This window comes from Rattus rattus, chromosome 2, assembly GCF_011064425.1.
Source record: "Rattus rattus isolate New Zealand chromosome 2, Rrattus_CSIRO_v1, whole genome shotgun sequence".
Lineage (NCBI taxonomy): Eukaryota > Metazoa > Chordata > Mammalia > Rodentia > Muridae > Rattus > Rattus rattus.
This window is the reverse complement of record NC_046155.1, coordinates 116,053,127-116,071,664: the sequence shown is the minus strand read 5'-3', so window position 1 is coordinate 116,071,664 and position 18,538 is coordinate 116,053,127. Positions and strand designations below refer to the sequence as shown.

Here is an 18,538-nt window from a genome sequence, read left to right as displayed (position 1 = left end):
TTGGCCTGGTGTGAAAGCTGGGCTGTAAGGGACTGGGGCAAGCTGAATGGTAGCAGTAGCTCAGCGAGGCCAGTTCAGAAGGATGCTCTGACAGAGGGATGTGGCAGGTTCTTAGAAGGATCCCCTGGTGTCAGGAGATGGGGAAGAGAAGGCCATGGGTTTCAGGACCAACCCTGACTGAACCCGAGGAATGGAGATTGGGAGTTCCAGTGGCCATGAGTGGCAGATACAAGGGCAGTCTTCAGTATGCCTGTCTCATTCCATACCCTCTGCCACCCTAGGCATAGCTTCCATGTGCCTAGTGGGCACCTTTGTGCCCATATGTTTATGTGTGTTGTTTCCTTGCTGGGTATGAATATCCCTTGCTTACACCAGGGTTACACCTGATACCATACCATAAGTGTGTTGTATTGTAAATCACAAAGGCACCACTATCCCCCATCCATGGCATCAAGCTTAGTGATGGCTGTTTCCTTGCATGGCTGTATGGCTGAGTTGAGCTGCCTCTCTCTGTCACAGCTTAGCATCCATGAGCTTCTTCTAGTATGTTGCTAGGGCAAGGAATGAGCACATTCACAATCCAAAGTATGGTTTCCTTAGAATGTGCATCACTTTCACAGCACAGTAGAGTCAGATTATAGCTGGAGTACTACTCAGCTATTAAAACAACGACTTCATGTAATTCTTCGGCAAATGGATGGAACTAGAAAATATTGTCCTGAGTGAAGTAACCTAGTCACAAAAGAACACACATGATATGCACTCACTGATAAGTGGTTATTAGCCCAAAAGCTCTGAATACTCAAGATACAATTTACAGACTGCATGAAGCTCAAGAAGAAGAAAGACCAAAGTGTGGATGCTTCAGGCCTTCTTACAAGAGGAAACAAAATACTCACAGAAGGAAATACAAAGTGTGGAGCAGAGACTGAATGAAGGAAAGGCCATCCAAAGACTGCCCCACCTGGGGACCCATCCTATATACAGTCACCAAACCCAGACACTACTGCAGATGCCAAGAAGTGCATGCTGACAGGAGCCTGATATAGTTGTCTCCTGAGAGGCTCTGCCAGAGCCTGACAGGGGTCCCCAATGGAGGAGTTAGAGGACTGAAGGAACTGAAGGGGTTTGCAACCCCATAGGAAGAACAACAATATCAACCAACCAGACTCCTCAGAGCTTCCAGACACTAAACCACCAACCAAAGAGTGCACATGGAGGGACCCATAGCTTCAGCCACATATGTAGCAGAGGATGGCCTTGTTGGGCATCAATGGGAGGAGAGGCCTTTCGTCCTGGGAAGGCTCATTTCCCCAGTGTAGGGAATGCCAGGGTGGGAAGGCTGGAAGGGGTGGTTTGGTGGGGGGAGGTACACTCTCATAGAAGTAGGGGGAAGGGGGATGGGATAGGAAGTTTCCCAAGGGGAATCCAGGAAAGGGGATAACATTTGAAATGTAAATAAAGAAAATATCCAATAAAGAAAAAAGAAGAAAAGAAGATGCTACTATTATGTGATGACCATCCTCTCAGGGACATGAAATCACTGGAGTGGAGCAGGCCTGAAAGTAAGAAACAGATCCTACCAACCATCCAACCCACACAACTTCCTACACTGTTGTGAAATCTAGTGGCTATTCTTTGTGAAGAATATTCAAAAATAAAACAAAATGTAGAAAGGATTCAAAGTATCTGTTGTTTATAAAATAATTACACCAACACATAAGAGTTTGCTATAAACATCTAAAATTAAAATTAGATATGTTTTTAAAAATGTCAAATTACAGCAAATGGAGAAGCAGGTAGACCTCTGTGACTTCTAGGCCAGCCTTGTCTACACACACAGTGTGCTGTAGGTTAGCCAGGGCTACAAAGTGAGATCCTGTATTTAAAGAAAAAGTCTCCAGATAGTGTAATGGAAGCATCTGGCATCACAATTCTGTACTTCCTCCATGTTGGATCTGAAGAGGCATGATCTGTCCACAGTTATGATCCCAATGGCAGGCACTGTGGCCATGAGCCTGACCTACAGATCTAAGCCTAACTCCAGAGAGGAGGAGCCATGGGCTGGGGAGATAACACAGGATTAAAGCAGGGCAAGCAGTGCTTACTCCTTAGCACACGTGTACATCATCCAGGCTCAGCAGTGCTTATGTGATCCCTCAGAAGCAAGAGTCAGAGCCTAGCCAAACCCAGGAGCTCCACGTTCAGTGAAAGACTCAATCTCAAAAAGTAAGGTCACCCTTTGGCTTCCACATAGTTGCACGTGTCTGTATACACACAAAAAAGGGGGACCATGTCACAGAAAGGAAGTGAAGGGTAAGAGAGGAAGTGATCACAAGACCAGGAACTGGCATGGCGGAGACGAGAACTCAGGTTTACCTGTCAGCTCCATGGATATGGAATGTACACAAAAGGCAGGGCTCCCAGGCTGGGGGCAGGGCGGGTGCTTCCAGGCTTAGGTGCTGCTTGACCTTGGCCTGAGCATCAAGAGGCGCAGTCCACTTCTACCCACTAGCTCCAGCAGGACAGACCAGGCACAGTGGCTACCACAACAAGATGAGGAAGTAGGCACTTCTCTGCTTGACTTAATGTCCAGAGGAAAAGAATGGAATGGAGGCTGTGGTACCCTGACCTGACCATGGCAGGGATGCAGGCCATGGTAGCAGAAACCCAGAGTCTGCCTTTGAATGCCCCTTCACCCCGTAAGGGTTTCGGGTTGCGGCTAGATCCTATGGGGAGAAGGGAGCCTCAAGCAAATCATTCACATGTGAATAATCAGCAGAAGGGAGGCTGCACGTACTTGACGTTGGTGTTGGTGCAGATGACATACTCGATCTCATCAGAGTAGGGGTTCTGGAAGGTGAAGCTGCTGGTGCGGATCAACAGCCACTCCCGGTTCTTGGTGCGGAACCTGTACATGACCGACAGCACTTGGCCCTTCAGCTTAACCACCTGCAAAAACATTTGGACAAGGAAGTCAGCAGGAGGAGGAAGAGAGAACTGCAAGGCAATGTGGCCGGCTGCTGAAAAGGTCAAGGGAACCAGAGACTAGGGTGCTGCTGCAGCCAACAGCAGTAAAAGGGAGCCCTGAGAGTAAGAGTGACAGGCAGCGAGCAGCTAAGCTCATACTTCCATCTGCTTCCGCCCTCCGCTCACTCTGCCTTCCCATGTGAGAGACCAGTGACAGTCAGTGTTTCTAATTTAGTGGCTACAAATCAGATGGAGAGCATCCCATACGCACACAGTAACAATGTAAGAGTAGCTCTCTCTTTCTCTCTCTCTCTCTCTCTCTCTCTCTCTCTCTCTCTCTCTCTCTCTCTTCCCTCCCTTCTTTCCTTCCGTTTCCCCCCCCTTGGGCATGCTAGCTGCACATCTATAATGCCTCATGGACTTATTTCTTAGATGGACTTAATTCACATAAAAATTTTAACCTCTGTTTGACATTGTAAAATGGATTCAATAAACTCTCAGGAAGGAGGTGAAATAAAACAGTAATCTGTATGCATTATTTATTTGAATGTATTGATCTGCCATTGCTTTCATGTTGCAGTATGGTTTCCAGCATACTTTCACGGACACCTGGAAAGGTGGCTTCACTACTTCCAGATGACATTACCAGGATGCAAAGATTATTAAATCCTCTAAGAAAAGACAGCTGTAGTGGCAAAGAGGAACAAGAACTGTGATCTTATGTGCAAGTTACAAGCTTATCTCTCTGGGGATAGCTTGTTTGTTTGTTTCCCCTCTGTTCACTCATACAAGACAGAGGTATATATAGACACCCACCCACCGGCAGCTGGAAGCATCCAGGTATTGGTCTCACCGAAGAGAAAGAAGTGGGAGATGGAGAAGCTATCGGAATGACTTAACAGACCTTGCCTTGCCTGGATGTGTTTGCCCCCAAGAGCAAGATAAGGCAAGCAGAAGTCCTTCTTGTAGGCATGCACAGTCTCAGACCCTGGGAATGTAAGTCTTCAGTCTTTGTGGGTGTGGTTGCAGATGGATTGCTGACAAGAATAGGGCCTGACTCTTGAGCAGGCAAGGTTGGACTCCTCCTAACATCATGGTTTGCAGCCTCCTTCCCACCAGGAGTGGAGTCTCTACCGTAGTATACGTAGCCTGGGGACATGGCAAGCTGAGCTTCACACAGTCCAGCCCGGTGTCTTGCACACAGTAGCACTTAGAGCACACCTCATTAGCGGGCTACATAGCCCTGAAGCAGACAGGTGACTTCTCCCACACTGCCCCTGGGGAAACCAGGCACAGCCACACTGCAGAGTATCAGACAAGGCCTTCTTGGGGGAATATCCAAGAGAAGAAAACAAACGAACAAAAAACCAAGAAAGCTGGAAGAGGACGGAGGTCTTCTTTGTTACCACCTAGAAGGAGGCTTATGGGATGAAGTGAAGCTGGCCTACTTAGAGGATGCTGCCTTATGGACAGTTGGTCCCTGTCTTAGTCACTGTTCTATTGCTGTGAACAGACACCACAGGACTTGGTAAAGGACTTGCTTACAGTTTCAGAAGCTTAGTCCATTATTATCATGGCATAGCACATAGCAGTAGGCAGGCATGTTGCTGGAGAAACAGCTGAAAGCTACATTTTGATCCATAAGCAGAGATGGGGGAGGGGAGAGGGAGAGGGAGAGGTTGGGGGTAGGGGAAGATGGGAAAAGGGGCAGAGAAGGAAAGAAGGAAAGAGGGAGACAGGGAAAGAGACTGTGCTTGGCTTGGGCTTTTGAAACCTTAAAGCCCACTCCCAATGACACACTTTCTCCAACAAGGCCACATCTCCAACAAGGCCACATAATCCTTCTCAATACTACCATGTCCTATATGGGCCTATGGGGGCCATTCTTATTTAAGCTACATTAGTCCCCTAACTGGGACCGGCCTCTTTCCTCACAGGGGCCAGAAGTCAAAGTTACATCTTCTCAGGTCAGTAGCCTGAAGTACTCCCTTGGTGCACAGCACAAATAAACCCATGTGTTCTGTCCTGAGTGTGTATACCTTCTGTTTCTTCCAACAGAAACAACTAAGGGGGTATGAGAGTTTTTCACTGTGTTTCACAGACTGGAAGTAGAACCTACCTGTATATGGGGTATGGTATTCAGGGTAGAGAACAGAGAAAGAGGGAGAGGGTGCCAGCCCTGCTCCTCCAGCCCATGAGTCAGTTCAGCAGAATGTGTTTTAGGAACACAAGCTTCAGAGCTGAAAGATCCCTACCAAGGCTTTGTACTCATAGGAAGGGATATGCATGGTTTGACTCCTTGATTTCCCAATCTTAAATGTCTGTTCCCATTGCCAAAGTGAATGTTCTGTTCCAAAGTACAGGTCACCTTGCAGGGGCTAGAGAGATGTGTGATAACTACAACCCACAGAATTGGCTACAAACCCACAATCAAATGTCAGCGGCCACCAGGAGGGCTAGGAAGTTGAGGCCTATTGTTGAGGTCCTGACCTGAATGAAGGATTCCAGAAGGGGAAAGACGTTTAGGGAAGAGTTGGAGGGTAGGCATAATGCTGGCAAATGAGATTCTTGGCTCTCATTATAGAAAGCACAGCACAACAACTGTGCATAGGCAAGAAAGCCAAGGAGTGATGGAGGACTGAACTGTGCATGTAAGTAGGGCTGGTAAGACGACCCAGGTCTAACTAAGCTCGGAGTGATGCATCCTATTGTGCTTCACTCAAGTGTGGAGCTAGTAATACAGGAGGCTGCTAAGATCCTAAGCCCTAGCTTAGCCTGGCTCTTCATGAAAACAGCTGTCATGGTTATGTATCGCCATCAGTTACAATCATTACCATCGCCTTACTCATCACCATCATTATGGTCTTAGTCAGTGTTCTCTGGCTGTGAAGAGACACCTGACCACACAACTCTTAGGAAGGAAAGCATTTAAGTGGTTGAGGTTTAGTCCATTATCATCATGGCTTGAGCATGGTGGCACACATGGTGCAGGAGATTAGCTGAGAGTTCTACCTTTGGATCCACAGGCAGCAGGCATAGAGACCCTGGGCCTGATTCAAGCATTGGAAACTTCAAAGCCTATCCCAATTGACATACTTCCTTCAACAGGCTACACCTACTCCAATAAGGCCACACCTCCTAATCCTTGTCAAATACTGCCACTCCCTTCAATAATTCAAATATATGAATCTATGGGGAGCATTTCTATTCAAAACACCACAGTTACTATCACCATCATCACCTGCATTACTATTATAACCACCGCCACCACAGTTATTGCCATCCTCACAGTAATGACTATTACCATCACAATCACTGTTATCACCATCATGATGACATCGCAATCACCATCACAATCATTACTACCACCATTATCACCATCATCACCATCATCATTTTCAGTCATTATTACCATCACAATTATTCATAACTATCACAATCAAAGCCATCAATATCATCATAGTCATTGCCATTGTTATCAATATTACCATTACTATCACCAACAACATTATTGATGACCACCAACCATCATCATCACCATCATCTGCCACCCATCCTGTCCTTGGTCATAACAGCAAGACTAGGGCCTCCAGAACATACACTTACATCTCACCTGGGCTTCACCCTATCCCGTGTCACATTTGACTATGCAAACTACATAGGCCACAAGAACCTGGCAGGTTTGAATAGAAAAAGAAATTAAACTTCTCATTTTACCCTAGTAGCCTGTTTCAATGACTTGTACCAGCTACCTCATCCCTTAGTGAAAGGGAAACCAGGGCTGTGGCATCAGAGGTGGGAGCCTTGGCACAGGTCCAGGACACATGGACAGCAGCAACTGTAGAGCCCCAAAGACATCCCAAGGCACACCCAGACTTGGCCTGAGTTTGTGTTCTTTGGGCACTGGCCACCAACAATGAAGGGGGACCAATGTTGATAAAGGGAAGTGGTTTGTTCTTGAGACAGCTGAGTCAGCCCTTGAACTCTTGTTTTAAACAAAAGCACTGAACTGCTCAGACAGGAAGCCCATAGAACACACACAAGTTCTGAGTTTAGTGTGGTGTCAGTGTACCTTCCCAGGGGCCAGGAAAGTATCTGCTCCCAGAATCCCTTTCTCAGTCAATTTGCCAAGAAGTCAAAATGGAAGAGGGTAACATTGGGTAGGCTCCTACTTCATGCCCATTCTTTCTGTTTAGACATGTTCAATCATGATGGCAGTGGTGGTGGATGACACTCAAAACTTTCTTAGTACCAATGTCTACAGGAAAAACATGGTGACAGTATTCATGGGGTAGGGTTGGGGATTCCATGGGGAAACACATGAAGAAGGATCTGGATAGATTTACATCCTTTCACTCATCAAATGTGACACAAAGCATCCTGGTAAAGTCTTAACATTCTGATTTCACAATTTCCCCAAATGGGAGCCACATGCTGTAAGTTCTGATCTACGTAGGTAGCTTGGTTCAAATCTACCCTCATGAAGATGGCGAGCACAAGTACAGGCCTGGGGTCTGCCCACAGTAAAGCCAGGTTTCAGTAAAGGAGGCCAAAAAAGAGGAAGTAGACAAAGGAAAAGACATATGGTAAAGGAGAAACAAGGGGCAGAGGAGGATGGGACCTCTTTAGTCACTGGTAAGATCTCATAGATGACATGGTTTGAAAGATATCCGTCATGTGAAGAGTAGAGGACAGTATTACAGCCAGGGAATAGCTCAGACATGGTCAAAAGATGGGAAAGAGAATGTTCAAGAAACAGAGAGAAGGCCAATGTGACTGAAGAATAGTGTCCAAAGAAGGATGGAACAGGACTAGGTTTACGTGAAGCCTGAAGTTATGGGAAGATTCTTGTACTTAACTCTAAGGATATAAACCCTTGCTGGCAAGTTTTAATGAAAACTGTGACTAAACCTAGTATTTATTTTTGCAGACTTGGAGTGAAATGATAACAGAAGCACAACAAAGGGTCACCTGCAAAAGTCAGGTAGGTAGAAAAGAGCAGGGAGACGTCACTTTTGTGAATGTGTACCAGGAAGACCTGTGCTTAAGAGATGATGAACTTCATCCTGAGCAACTGGCTGGGAGTGGTGTGAGGGAGAGGCCACTGAGAGAAGAGGCAGGGTACTGAGATTCATGGGCTCTCAGATGGAGAGGTAAAGAGCTGCCTCATACAAGGCAAGCATGAAGCCAGAGGGCCAGTTCTCTGTAGACAGGGAGGCCTTCCATTGGCTGGGCCTGAGATACGTGCAAAACAAATGCTCAATTAAACCCATATTCCAATGGATGGCAGCATATTCCTCTCTTGAAAAGTGAGCCATAGGTCTCTTTTCTTATGTTTGTTTTCTCCTTTTCCAGGAGTACAACATGGCCTGGTGGGAAGGATTCTCCCCTGCTTCCAGGCCAGCTGAGGAGGTGACAGGTCTCATTGTTACTTAGCTCCAACTCACCAAAATGTGGCACTTTGGCCTTTGCTTCAGTGAGCCTCTCCTGTCCCCTGACCCCACCGTAGGAGCTAACAGTCTTTTCTCATGTGACCCAGGCTATGGACCTCTCCAAGAGTGTTGCACTATTATGGTGGCCACTCTGCCAGGCTCCCTCTCGCTCACTATTCCTGTCTGGATTATGTTCTCCTTAAATTGTCTCCCATGTCTAATTCCTGCAGGTCCTGCACAGCTCTGGAGGTCCTTGCTCACTTTCACGGTCTTCTGACTTACCTTTGTTTTCATTTATTTGCATACTTGGGCTTCCCAAGTGACCCTTTAGAGCATTGTTCTGCTTATGTAGTCAAAGGAATTGCTACTTACTTTCATGGATCCTGGGAGAGAACTGAGGCCATATAGCATGACACAGGCCCCAGACTTGGCCTGGCTGGTCTCACTTCCTGCCACTGCCTCCCTGTCAGTCCTAGGAGCTGCCGGGGATCCTTCTGGTAGGCCACATCAGTATGTGTGCCATGGGACGCCCCCTCCCTCTGGCATGTTCTCTCATTTCTTTCCCTTTACAACTCATGTCAGCTGATCCCTCCTCTAGGAGCCTCCTCTTCTCCCAAGTCACCCTCTCCAGCCTTGGTGCTTGGGGAAACTCCTCAGAGGCTACCCTCCACTCTTGCCACATAGCAATGAATTCCTCATGTGTCTTACCCTTATGCTTGAAATCTTGCCCAGAATAGCTGGCTGACATTGTAGTAGGGCTTGGTGGCTCTCACAGTAGGCCTTCATTCCTCTAGCCCTCCCTCCCCCTCAGGTACCTCACTAGGTAGCAGCAGCAGCCTCCACTGCCATGAACAATACCTGCTGGAAGCTCTCCCGTAGGTGGCTCTGATCCTCAGGGTGGCAGAATTCCAAAATATCTTTTCCCAGAAGGTCCTAAAGAGGACAGACAGCTTTAATAACCCCAAAGTCCACTCTACCCCTTACCCTGGAGACAAAAGTGTTGTTTACACCCTCTCCTCTTGAGCCCACCTCCTCGTGCCTGGCCACCGAAACCCTGAAGATAAAATGGTCTTCCTCCTCCTGCAGGCTGAGAAGTTGGCTTCCTTGCATCCATTCTAAATTCCCCTGGCTCAGTCCTCACTTACTTCTAATTTTGCTTGGGCGCTAGATCAGCAGCTTTACAACACAACTTTATTTCTGTTTGCCTTGGAGAGGCAAACTGCAATCAACATATTTTTAAAAACATCCAAAGAAAGCTCAAGGACAGACATGCGGCCTACGAAAACTAAAACTGTTTAAGTATGGAAACCAGTGGCTGAATGAGGCTATAATAACTGTGCTTGCCTCAAGTCTGTTCATTATTGACCTTCACTTGTCTCTGTGCTCTTTGAAAGATCCAGCATTCATCTAAAACTCATGTGTTTCACCGTGAATAGGAGCAGAATACAAAAAACCATCAAGGAGCAATTTCGAGTGTGCTCTAGGGAAGTGTCTTAAACAGCAAAGGATGTCAGCTATCTCGGTGATGAGAACCTGCATGAGCACATGGTGAAGTGAGCCCAACTCAGCCGCAAAGGGCATTTCCTCTGTCTCAGGAGCGTCCAGACACTCAGGGGAGCTGCTGCAGGATGCACGGGTCTGTTCAGAAATGCACTGCTGTCAGGGGCCATTGGCTTTCACTTTATTCTATCTGACAGGTCACAGTATACCCCTCAGGTATCTTGACAGTTGTCAGACATACAGAATCTTTGTGAACTGATCTTAACTGCCATCCTTTGTGATGGTGGTGTTGCCTTACAACAAACACTTTGGCTTGTGAAGAGTGTCAGCCTGGTTAAACAGGGAATCTGTACTCCTCGGTCATTTCTCTGCGGTGGCATTGTGCTGAACCTTTAACAAGTAAGATAAATACCTTTTGAGTGAGGTTAAATCTTTCACCCGTACCAGGAGCTCAGGGTTAGCCACTGACCTGGGGCTGGTAGCCAATCACACTGATGCATCTTGGGTCTACAAACGTGATGATCCCATCAGAGTTATGCCGTGACAGGAACTCCGTGGGCACTGACATGCCACTCATATCCATGCACACAGGAGAGCTGGTCACCTGGAATGGAGGGTTGATAAAGATGCAGATGAGGACGTGGCAAGAATCCACATAGTTTGAACTCCACACATCCTGCTGTGTCACTGGAAAGATGAGTATGATGAATTGAATTAATGCCTGGCCGCTTTCTTTACATTTATTAGGCAATGGGAATAAAGAATATTTACAACAAGCTATAGTTTCTCAGGGCACTTGTGATGATAAGAGTTATTGCACACCATGCTGGTAAATGGTTGGAGCTCGGTAAATGTTATCTTCTTCCTCTTTCATTTTCCCCTCTGTAATTGGTGTAGAGACCTGAAAAGTATGTATTTCTGGATTGAATTCACGCATATACTCTTATTTTACACACCTGAGAAGAGGATCTAGTGTTTATTTTATGTGAATGAAATCGCTTCTCCATTTGTTTGAAAATGGTCAGACTTAGAAGACCAAGAATGTGAAACACTAGCCTTCTGGACTATCAACTCTGCCTGCCTTCATCAGTTTGGAAAACACCCTACATGTCAAATGAATAAGCCAAGTGACTAGGTGGCTAATGTATACCAGATATCAAAAAAAGTAAAACACTCAAAGCTTTATTTATTTACTTAATGTGTATGAGTGTGTTGCTTGAATGTATATCCATACTCCTATGTGCTTGGTGCCTGAGGAGGCCAGAAGGCATCATTCCTCCTGGGACTGGAGTTGCAGACAGTGGTGAGTTTCCGGGTGGGTACTGGGAATTGAACCTGGGTCCTCTGGAATAGCAGTCAATTCTAACACCAAGCTAACTCCAGCCTCAAATAAATTAGGTTTTAACAAGACAGGGTCCCTGCTTCAGAGGGTATGTACACACCCTCTGCTAAGCACAGCAACAGTGAGCAGATGAAGTTGAGGCGAGAATTCTGGGTTAGAAGAGAGCACAGTGGGAAGCAACAGTCAGTATTAACTAAGGGATTGGCAGTCATTTGGTTAGATCTCAAGGGATGAGAAGGTAGGAAGTTCACAGACGGAATTATGAAAGCAGGAGGGTAACTAAGAAATACAAGGTAGAAGAAACAGCTTGAAAATACCACAGAGACGGGGAACCATGGGGAGGCTTCATGAAAACGGAAAGATGTGGTTTGGTAGAAGGATGTGGGAAGATGGGGAGAAGGGATGGAGAGGAGGATGGAATGATGAGTTTGGACTTTGTCCCACCAGGCCCTTGGGGGACTTTAAAGGTGGTTGGCAAGGATGTGAGTTCTGGAGGAACTCATCTCTGCAGTGACTGGCGTAAGTGGGAGGGAGGCCTGTTAACCCTCGACACAGAAAGGTCTCTGTGGAGTATCCCTTGTGGTTCACCTTTTTAAAGTCCAGGTTTTGAGCCAGAGGGAGACACATAACCCCATACATATTGAGTACACAGGAGTTCAAATGAAGGGGCATCCAAACTCAGTCTCTGGTGCTGTGTAGTAAACAAGCCCTGATTGAAGGTGAAACAGACAGGCTTTTTGAGCTTGCCTTTCACCCCAGCACTCTGGAGGCAGAGCCACGTGGATCTCTTGAGGTTGAGGCCAGTCTGGTCAACAGAGTGAGTTCTGGGACAGCCAGGGCTACGCAGGAAAACCCTGTCTTGAAAAAACAAGCAAGCAAACAAACAAACAAACAAACATACAAGACAAGCTTTCTGCTCACCTGGAGCCTCCCGATTGCTACAAGGCAATATTTACTGCCTTGTCCAACATCGGCATCTTCTTCGGGTATGCTCATTCCTGAAATGAGACATGTAGCATCATGAACATGCCCAACGTGACTGGCTAAGTGGGGAAAGCACCCACAGCTTTCATTCATGCAACTGAAAATGCAGATCCATGGCTGCCACTCAGAGCTGGGAAGCTAGCCAGTGACTCAGCAGCCCCATACTGCTTCCTGTTCCTCTCTGTCTGACAATGCCTCATGATTCCATGATACATCACCATCTGCATCTGTGGATGGATGACACAGAGGCAGTGAAGCAGGGTAAGATGCAAATCATTCATCTCTATGTATGCAGTTTCTCCGAAACACCAGCAAGAAGCCTAAATAGGTCCTGTTGATCATGCAAGCAATTCACTTTTTGTTGAATCAAAGGATCAAAGACCATCAGAGGTAGTGCACAACTTGTTAGTTTTGTTTTATTTTTTGCTTTTTTCCTTTTTCTTGTTTGATTGTTTGAGGCCAGGTCTCACTATGCAGCCTTGGCTCTCCTGGAACTTGCGGTGCAAACCAGGCTGGCCTTAAATTTACAGAGATCTTTCTGTCCCTGCTTCCTAAGTGTTGAGATAAAAGTCATGCACCACTGTGTCCATTGGTGCACACTTGTAATCCCGTTACTAAAAGGCAAAATGAGCAGATCTTCTGGGGCTTGATAACTAGCCAGTTTAGATTACTTGCTGAGTTCTAAGCCACTAAGAGACCCTGTCACAAACAAACAGACAAACAAGGTGAATGACAACACCTGTGATGACTCTTTGACCTGCACATACATGTACTTACAGACATGCACACAAACCTGTACCTGTACATACACAAACATCCATGTGTACAGACACACACCACACACAGTACATCTTGGAGAACCTCCAGATTAGTTCATGGAGTTATTTCTTCCCTAGTTTCTTTTCAGAACTTCATAGCACTCAGTTGTGCTGATATACCATGTTTATCCAACCATCCCTCAGGTGTGAATGGTGAGGAGTTTTTCATGCTGTGCAGTTAGAAGCAATGCAATTCTAGCATGTATGTTTTTTAATCACTGGTATTGTGCCTGAAGGATGGTAGTTCTTTAGAAGTGGGATGGCTGGGTCAAATATAGATATACTTCTGTTTTGTTAAATTCCCTCCAGAAGGACTATATCAGTTTGCATTCCAGCCACTGATGTCTTTAAGTCTGTTTCTCTATGTTCTTGGCCAACCAAATGTGCTGTCAGTTTTTGTCAGTTTGACAGGTGAGAATAGATGTCTTAATTTGCATGTCAGTAATTGTAGTTATGTTTGAGCACTGCTTTATGTTTAGAACTGATTTACATTTTTAGTTTTAATGAATTGTCCGTTCATGTTCTTCCCCATTGTTCTGTTGGATTCTGGTTGTCTATCTCCCAAAGCTGTTTTTTCCAGACAGGTTTTCTATATCCAAAGGTGGCCTCAAACTTGGTAAGTACCTAAGAAGACCTTGAACTTCTTATCTGTTTGTCTCTACCGCTCAAGAGATAGGATTATAGTTGGGTACTATATGCCAAGTCTCACTTTTAAAGGGTTGTCCCTCCAGAGAGGGATCCTGTAGATGTTCTCCCACATGGTCCTTTGTCTTCTAACGTTGCCCATAAGACTAAGTCTGAGTCACAGTTAGAATGCCATTTCTCATGTGTAGGGTATGAGGTACATACTGATGTTTATCTTCAAGTATGTGACTCTGCAGCTATCCCACTTAAAGACAGTGATTTAAGATACCACTTTCATCTTGCAATAAATCCCGATGCATGCTTGGGTTAATTTATGGACTTCTCCTTCTATTCTACTACCTGAATCCCAGAGGCACTGCTGTGTGTTCTAATGTTTGCTAAGGTTTCCCTATAGTGTTTTCTTGGCTACTCTTAAATGCGTTTTTCTACATGAAACTTAGCTAACTTCATAAAATAGTTTGATGACATTATTAATAGGTTTGATTAACATTATACTTTAGGAGAACAGATGCCTTCATAATGTTGATTCACCACCCCAAGCACAGGGAAACATTTTAATCATGTATTTCAATCTCTTTTATGTTTTTTCAGAAGTGTTCAAAATGTTCCGCATATATGTTTGTACTTTTATAATTGTTAAAATTATTCCCTCGTCCATGTTGGGATGTCATCTGGTGTTGTCATTGTGCCTGTCGTGTTTAGGCGACCATACTGTTAAGATTTCATGGGTGTGAAAGAAACACAAAGCGGTTTCCACTAGCTGAGACTGCCACAGCACATTCTCCTACTTCTGAGAAGACTCAAACTTTGGAACGAGCTTACTACTACCCTTCTGGATATTATGTAATTCTAGAAAGTGATGTACGTCTGAGATGCTCCCGGCAGAGGAGAGGGGAGTGAGGATGTGGTCCTGGATGAGGACTGTTGTGTATCATCCATGGCTACAACAAACATTTCTGTTATCCTTACCTGTGTAGGCTTAGTAAATAAGTATTCACTGAAAAGAGATCTCATGGATGAAACTCCCTGTCATAGATGGAAGATACTATCTCATAGGAAACATCATGACTTTTTTTTTACAATCTTTCTACCACCTTTTCTGCAATATTCCCTGAGCCCTGGGTGTAGGGGTTGTGCTGTAGGTGTAGCAATTTGGGATGGTCAACCCACAGTCAATTGTTTTCTGCATTTTGACCAACTGTGGGTTTCTTTGATAGTCTTTGCCTGCTGCAAAAAACAAAACAAAACAAAACAAAACAAAATGAAACAAAACATCTTTGGTGATGGGTAGTAATACACTTATCTATAGATATAGAGATAGACATGCAGAATCAAGTTAAGAATTATACCAGTTTAGGAACATGGGTGTAGTAGATTTTTCCTCTAGGGTCCATGATATCATTCGACACAGGTAATTGGCTAAGTTTACAGTACCAGGCATAAATCTCCTATTGAATGGGTTCTATGTCCAATTAAGTGGCTGTTGGTTACTCCCAAAATATAAGTGCCACTATTGCACCCTTGGCTGTATCCTCTTGTGCTGGTCATTGTTGTCATTTGCAGAACTTTGAATTATTCTTCATAGGAGGGTTTTAGAATATTCTAGTTTGATATTTCCAAGTCCAGTGTCTACAGCAATAGGATCTTACCTTCCCTTCACATCCTGGGAGGCAAACAAGGGTAATAGCCTATACTGTTTTTCTAGTCTCTTGGATTCCCTTGACAAGTACTCAAGGAGTTTCCATGCTTGGCACTGTTTTGTTTCTTTGGTTTCTTTTGTTGCTTGGTGTCTGTGTGTGTGTGTGTGTGTGTGTGTGTGTGTGTGTGTGTGTGTGTGTGAGAGAGAGAGAGAGAGAGAGAGAGAGACAGAGAGAGAGAGAGAGAGAGAGAGAGAGAGAGAGAGAGAGAGAGAGAGACTATGTCTCTTGGAGGAAGCATTATTATTCCAAGCTCCCATCATATTCTCAGCTCTGTGTTGATGGTGTGTGTGCTAATAATACAGTCAAACCCCTTTGGAGAACCCAAAGACAGACAAATAGATGTAAAAACTGTATAATGCTAAGTGCAAAGTGACCACCAGGTCCAGGCAAACGCAGTGGCTGGGAAAAGGTAGTTGCTGACAGAATAGGGCGGGGCTTCTTGGGTTCATTAGTATCAGGATGTATACATGGTAAACTCAGCGGGCTCTTGTGACTGCAGGTGGCATAGATCCAGGGGGATGGAGGGACAATATAACACAGGGTCTGGTGAAGATTCACTTCATCTTCTAAGCCAGCAATTGAAGACTTCATGCACCCCTGTAGATGGAAGGCCTCTTCTGTAAGAATAAGCCTATATCCACCGGGAATGGCAGCCCAGTAGTTTCAGCTAAGAACACATCTCTTTACTGGCCCAGCAGGCATGTGATGGGCCTTCACTGGAGCCAGGCCTTTTAGTCTTAAGGCAACTGACACTGCTTTTCTTTTTACATAATGTACTAGTTTGCCTTTATAGACCATACAAGATAAAATGATAGTTTGTGATTGGATTAAGTCAGCAGAAAAGTGATACATGCAAAGAGAAATGAAGGATCAGCACTAGATAATTCTTATAGAGCAAAACAAAACAAAACAAAACAGCTGAAAAAGAAAGAAACAAATCAACAGAACAGCATCCCCCACACTAGGCCATTAACACTCCTTATACTTGGAGAAGCCAGAGGACATCTAAGTGTCAAGCTCCACATGCCTCAAAGAGGAGAGGCATAGGTACAGTCTTGCACTTAAGTAGACCAGACAATCTGTGGGCTGGAAAACAAGCATAAAGGAGAGTCAAAGGTAAATTCGGGTTAGAAGGCAATGTTAGCAACACACACAGTGATCTGGACACAGTTGTAGCAAGATCTCCTAGAAGTAAATAGGAAAGGCGCAAATCAAATTATCCTGGAGAAAATGAGTCCAAGCCATGAATATGCAATTCAGAGGGAAATACTCAAAATGCCATGTGCCCAGAAAGGACATAGAAGTTCACTACTAAGAAACATTTGATTGAAAATGTCACAGTTCTTCTGAGTTCACACCAAATATCAGACTGATACAGCTTAAAGGATGACAGAAACTTGTAGAGATGTTAGGAAGTGGGGAAAGGACACTATTATCCTCTTCTGGAAGATACTTTGGTGATAGCTCTGTGCATCTGTCACCTTTGTACTACTTCTAGAGCTAACCTTCAGAAAAACCAGGATCCCCTGCAGTGTGTAGACGTCACAAGCCCCATTAGACTCCCAATAGAGATGGTCATCATGCTCCTAGCTGGAGAATGAACGACTAGTGAAGCATCACGTAAAAGAATGGAGCCGTATGAACTACATTTTTAAAAGAAGAGATCTAGCTTTCAGAAAAAGGACCAGGGCAAAAAGGAGTATTGTTGGCCCAGTCACGCTCTCTTCCTGCTCCTGAAGATCCAGATGTGGATCTTAAGCCACCTTTCCGCCACCATGTCTGCTTGCACTCAGGAAGGACCTGAGGCCATGAACCCTTCAGGATGGGAGGTGCTGGCTTGTGCTACCCCAAGCTCTCTGGCTGTGACAGGCTGTAGGTGCTGCATCAAGCAGAGGGCCCAACACTGTGCCGCAGAGAAAGGAGAACCTATTCTTACTCTGCAGAGTTCACCACCGTGATGGGGAAAACAGACCCAGCTCATTCCAATGCCATGTGTGCTTAACAGTGTCACAGGGAGCAGAACAGCGCCTGGAGATGGGCCACAGGGCCACGGTTGGGTGCCAGGGTGGAGGAGAGAAGTCAGGAGGGAGTGCTTCCTGCCAGGAATGGCAAAGTGCTTTTTAATGTGAACAGGATAACTGCAGCTATTCTAACAGATTTCAGTGGTTCCCTAATCAGCTTCACAAACTCATTTCACTTCATATTAATCTACATCACCCTCCTCGAATCGCCTCTTCCCTCCCACCAGCGAGAAATAAATCTGGAGCGTATAAACAATGCAAACGAGCTGGACCTGGAAACTGCTACAGGGAGGGGAAGTCAGCACTGGCCAGGGAGGCTTCTTCATTCCTCACTAAGGGTTCCAGGAACCCAGTGCAGACAAAGTGGAAAGTGGGCTTGTTTTTCAGTCTCTCTGCAAAGAGGCTGTCCTTGGCCTTCACCTCCTCATGCGAATTAAGACATATTTTTGTATTTCACAAAACAAAAGGCAGAAGGGGAACAACTGTCTTCTGGCTGCAAGCAACCCGGGGCACTTGCTCACCGCATACTGCCAAAGCTTTCCCCGAGGAACATTTGTAAACTTTAGGGAAAAATCTACTTTTGCAAAAACACATTTGGGAAACAGTCTCAATAAAGATACAGCGGTTTCATCACCGTAGGCTTCTCAGAGATTGCACTATGCTCTGTCAATGAGCACCGTTTGCCAAAAGACAAAAGCAGATCGTGAAGTTTCCCAGTGGATTGAACGGAATCCCTTTGTTGCAGTCTAGTGACTTTCATCTTGGCAGATAATTTTGAAGAAAATAAAAAGGTTGACCTGTGGATATCTTGCATTTCAGGGATCTTGCCTGAAAACCTTAAAAGTGGATTAGCCTAAAAGGCTTATAGGTGTAACTGATGCTTTTGTACCTACTTGTCCCTTCCAAATTACAATGAAAGGCTTCAGGGCCTGACACAGAAAGAAATATATGCCAGTGCTGGAAACTGGGGAAGGTGAGCAAGGGTGAGGTGGTTTTAGGATGCATGGATCAGGCCAGATCAAATTGAGGAGGGATACAATGGGGAACCCTAGTCCCTGTAACTGCCTGTGGAGGAGTGGAAGGTTTGCACCAGAACAGTGAAAGGAGTAGAGTAAGCTTGACTTGA

The 18,538-nt window shown here is 45.3% G+C and overlaps 1 protein-coding gene across 4 annotated transcripts in view; it reads right to left on the bottom strand.

Annotated features, from left to right (window-relative positions):
- Positions 1–18,538, bottom strand: part of Arnt2 (aryl hydrocarbon receptor nuclear translocator 2) — a 153,713-nt gene that overhangs the window by 27,118 nt on the left and 108,057 nt on the right. For all 4 annotated transcript variants that reach the window (XM_032893286.1, XM_032893287.1, XM_032893284.1 and 1 more), the window contains 4 exons: positions 12,166–12,242; positions 10,372–10,506; positions 9,261–9,335; positions 2,801–2,952 (listed from right to left, as the gene is read on the bottom strand). In XM_032893286.1, the coding sequence (XP_032749177.1) occupies positions 2,801–2,952; positions 9,261–9,335; positions 10,372–10,506; positions 12,166–12,242 (439 nt within the window). The remainder of the gene's footprint in view (positions 1–2,800; positions 2,953–9,260; positions 9,336–10,371; positions 10,507–12,165; positions 12,243–18,538) is intronic.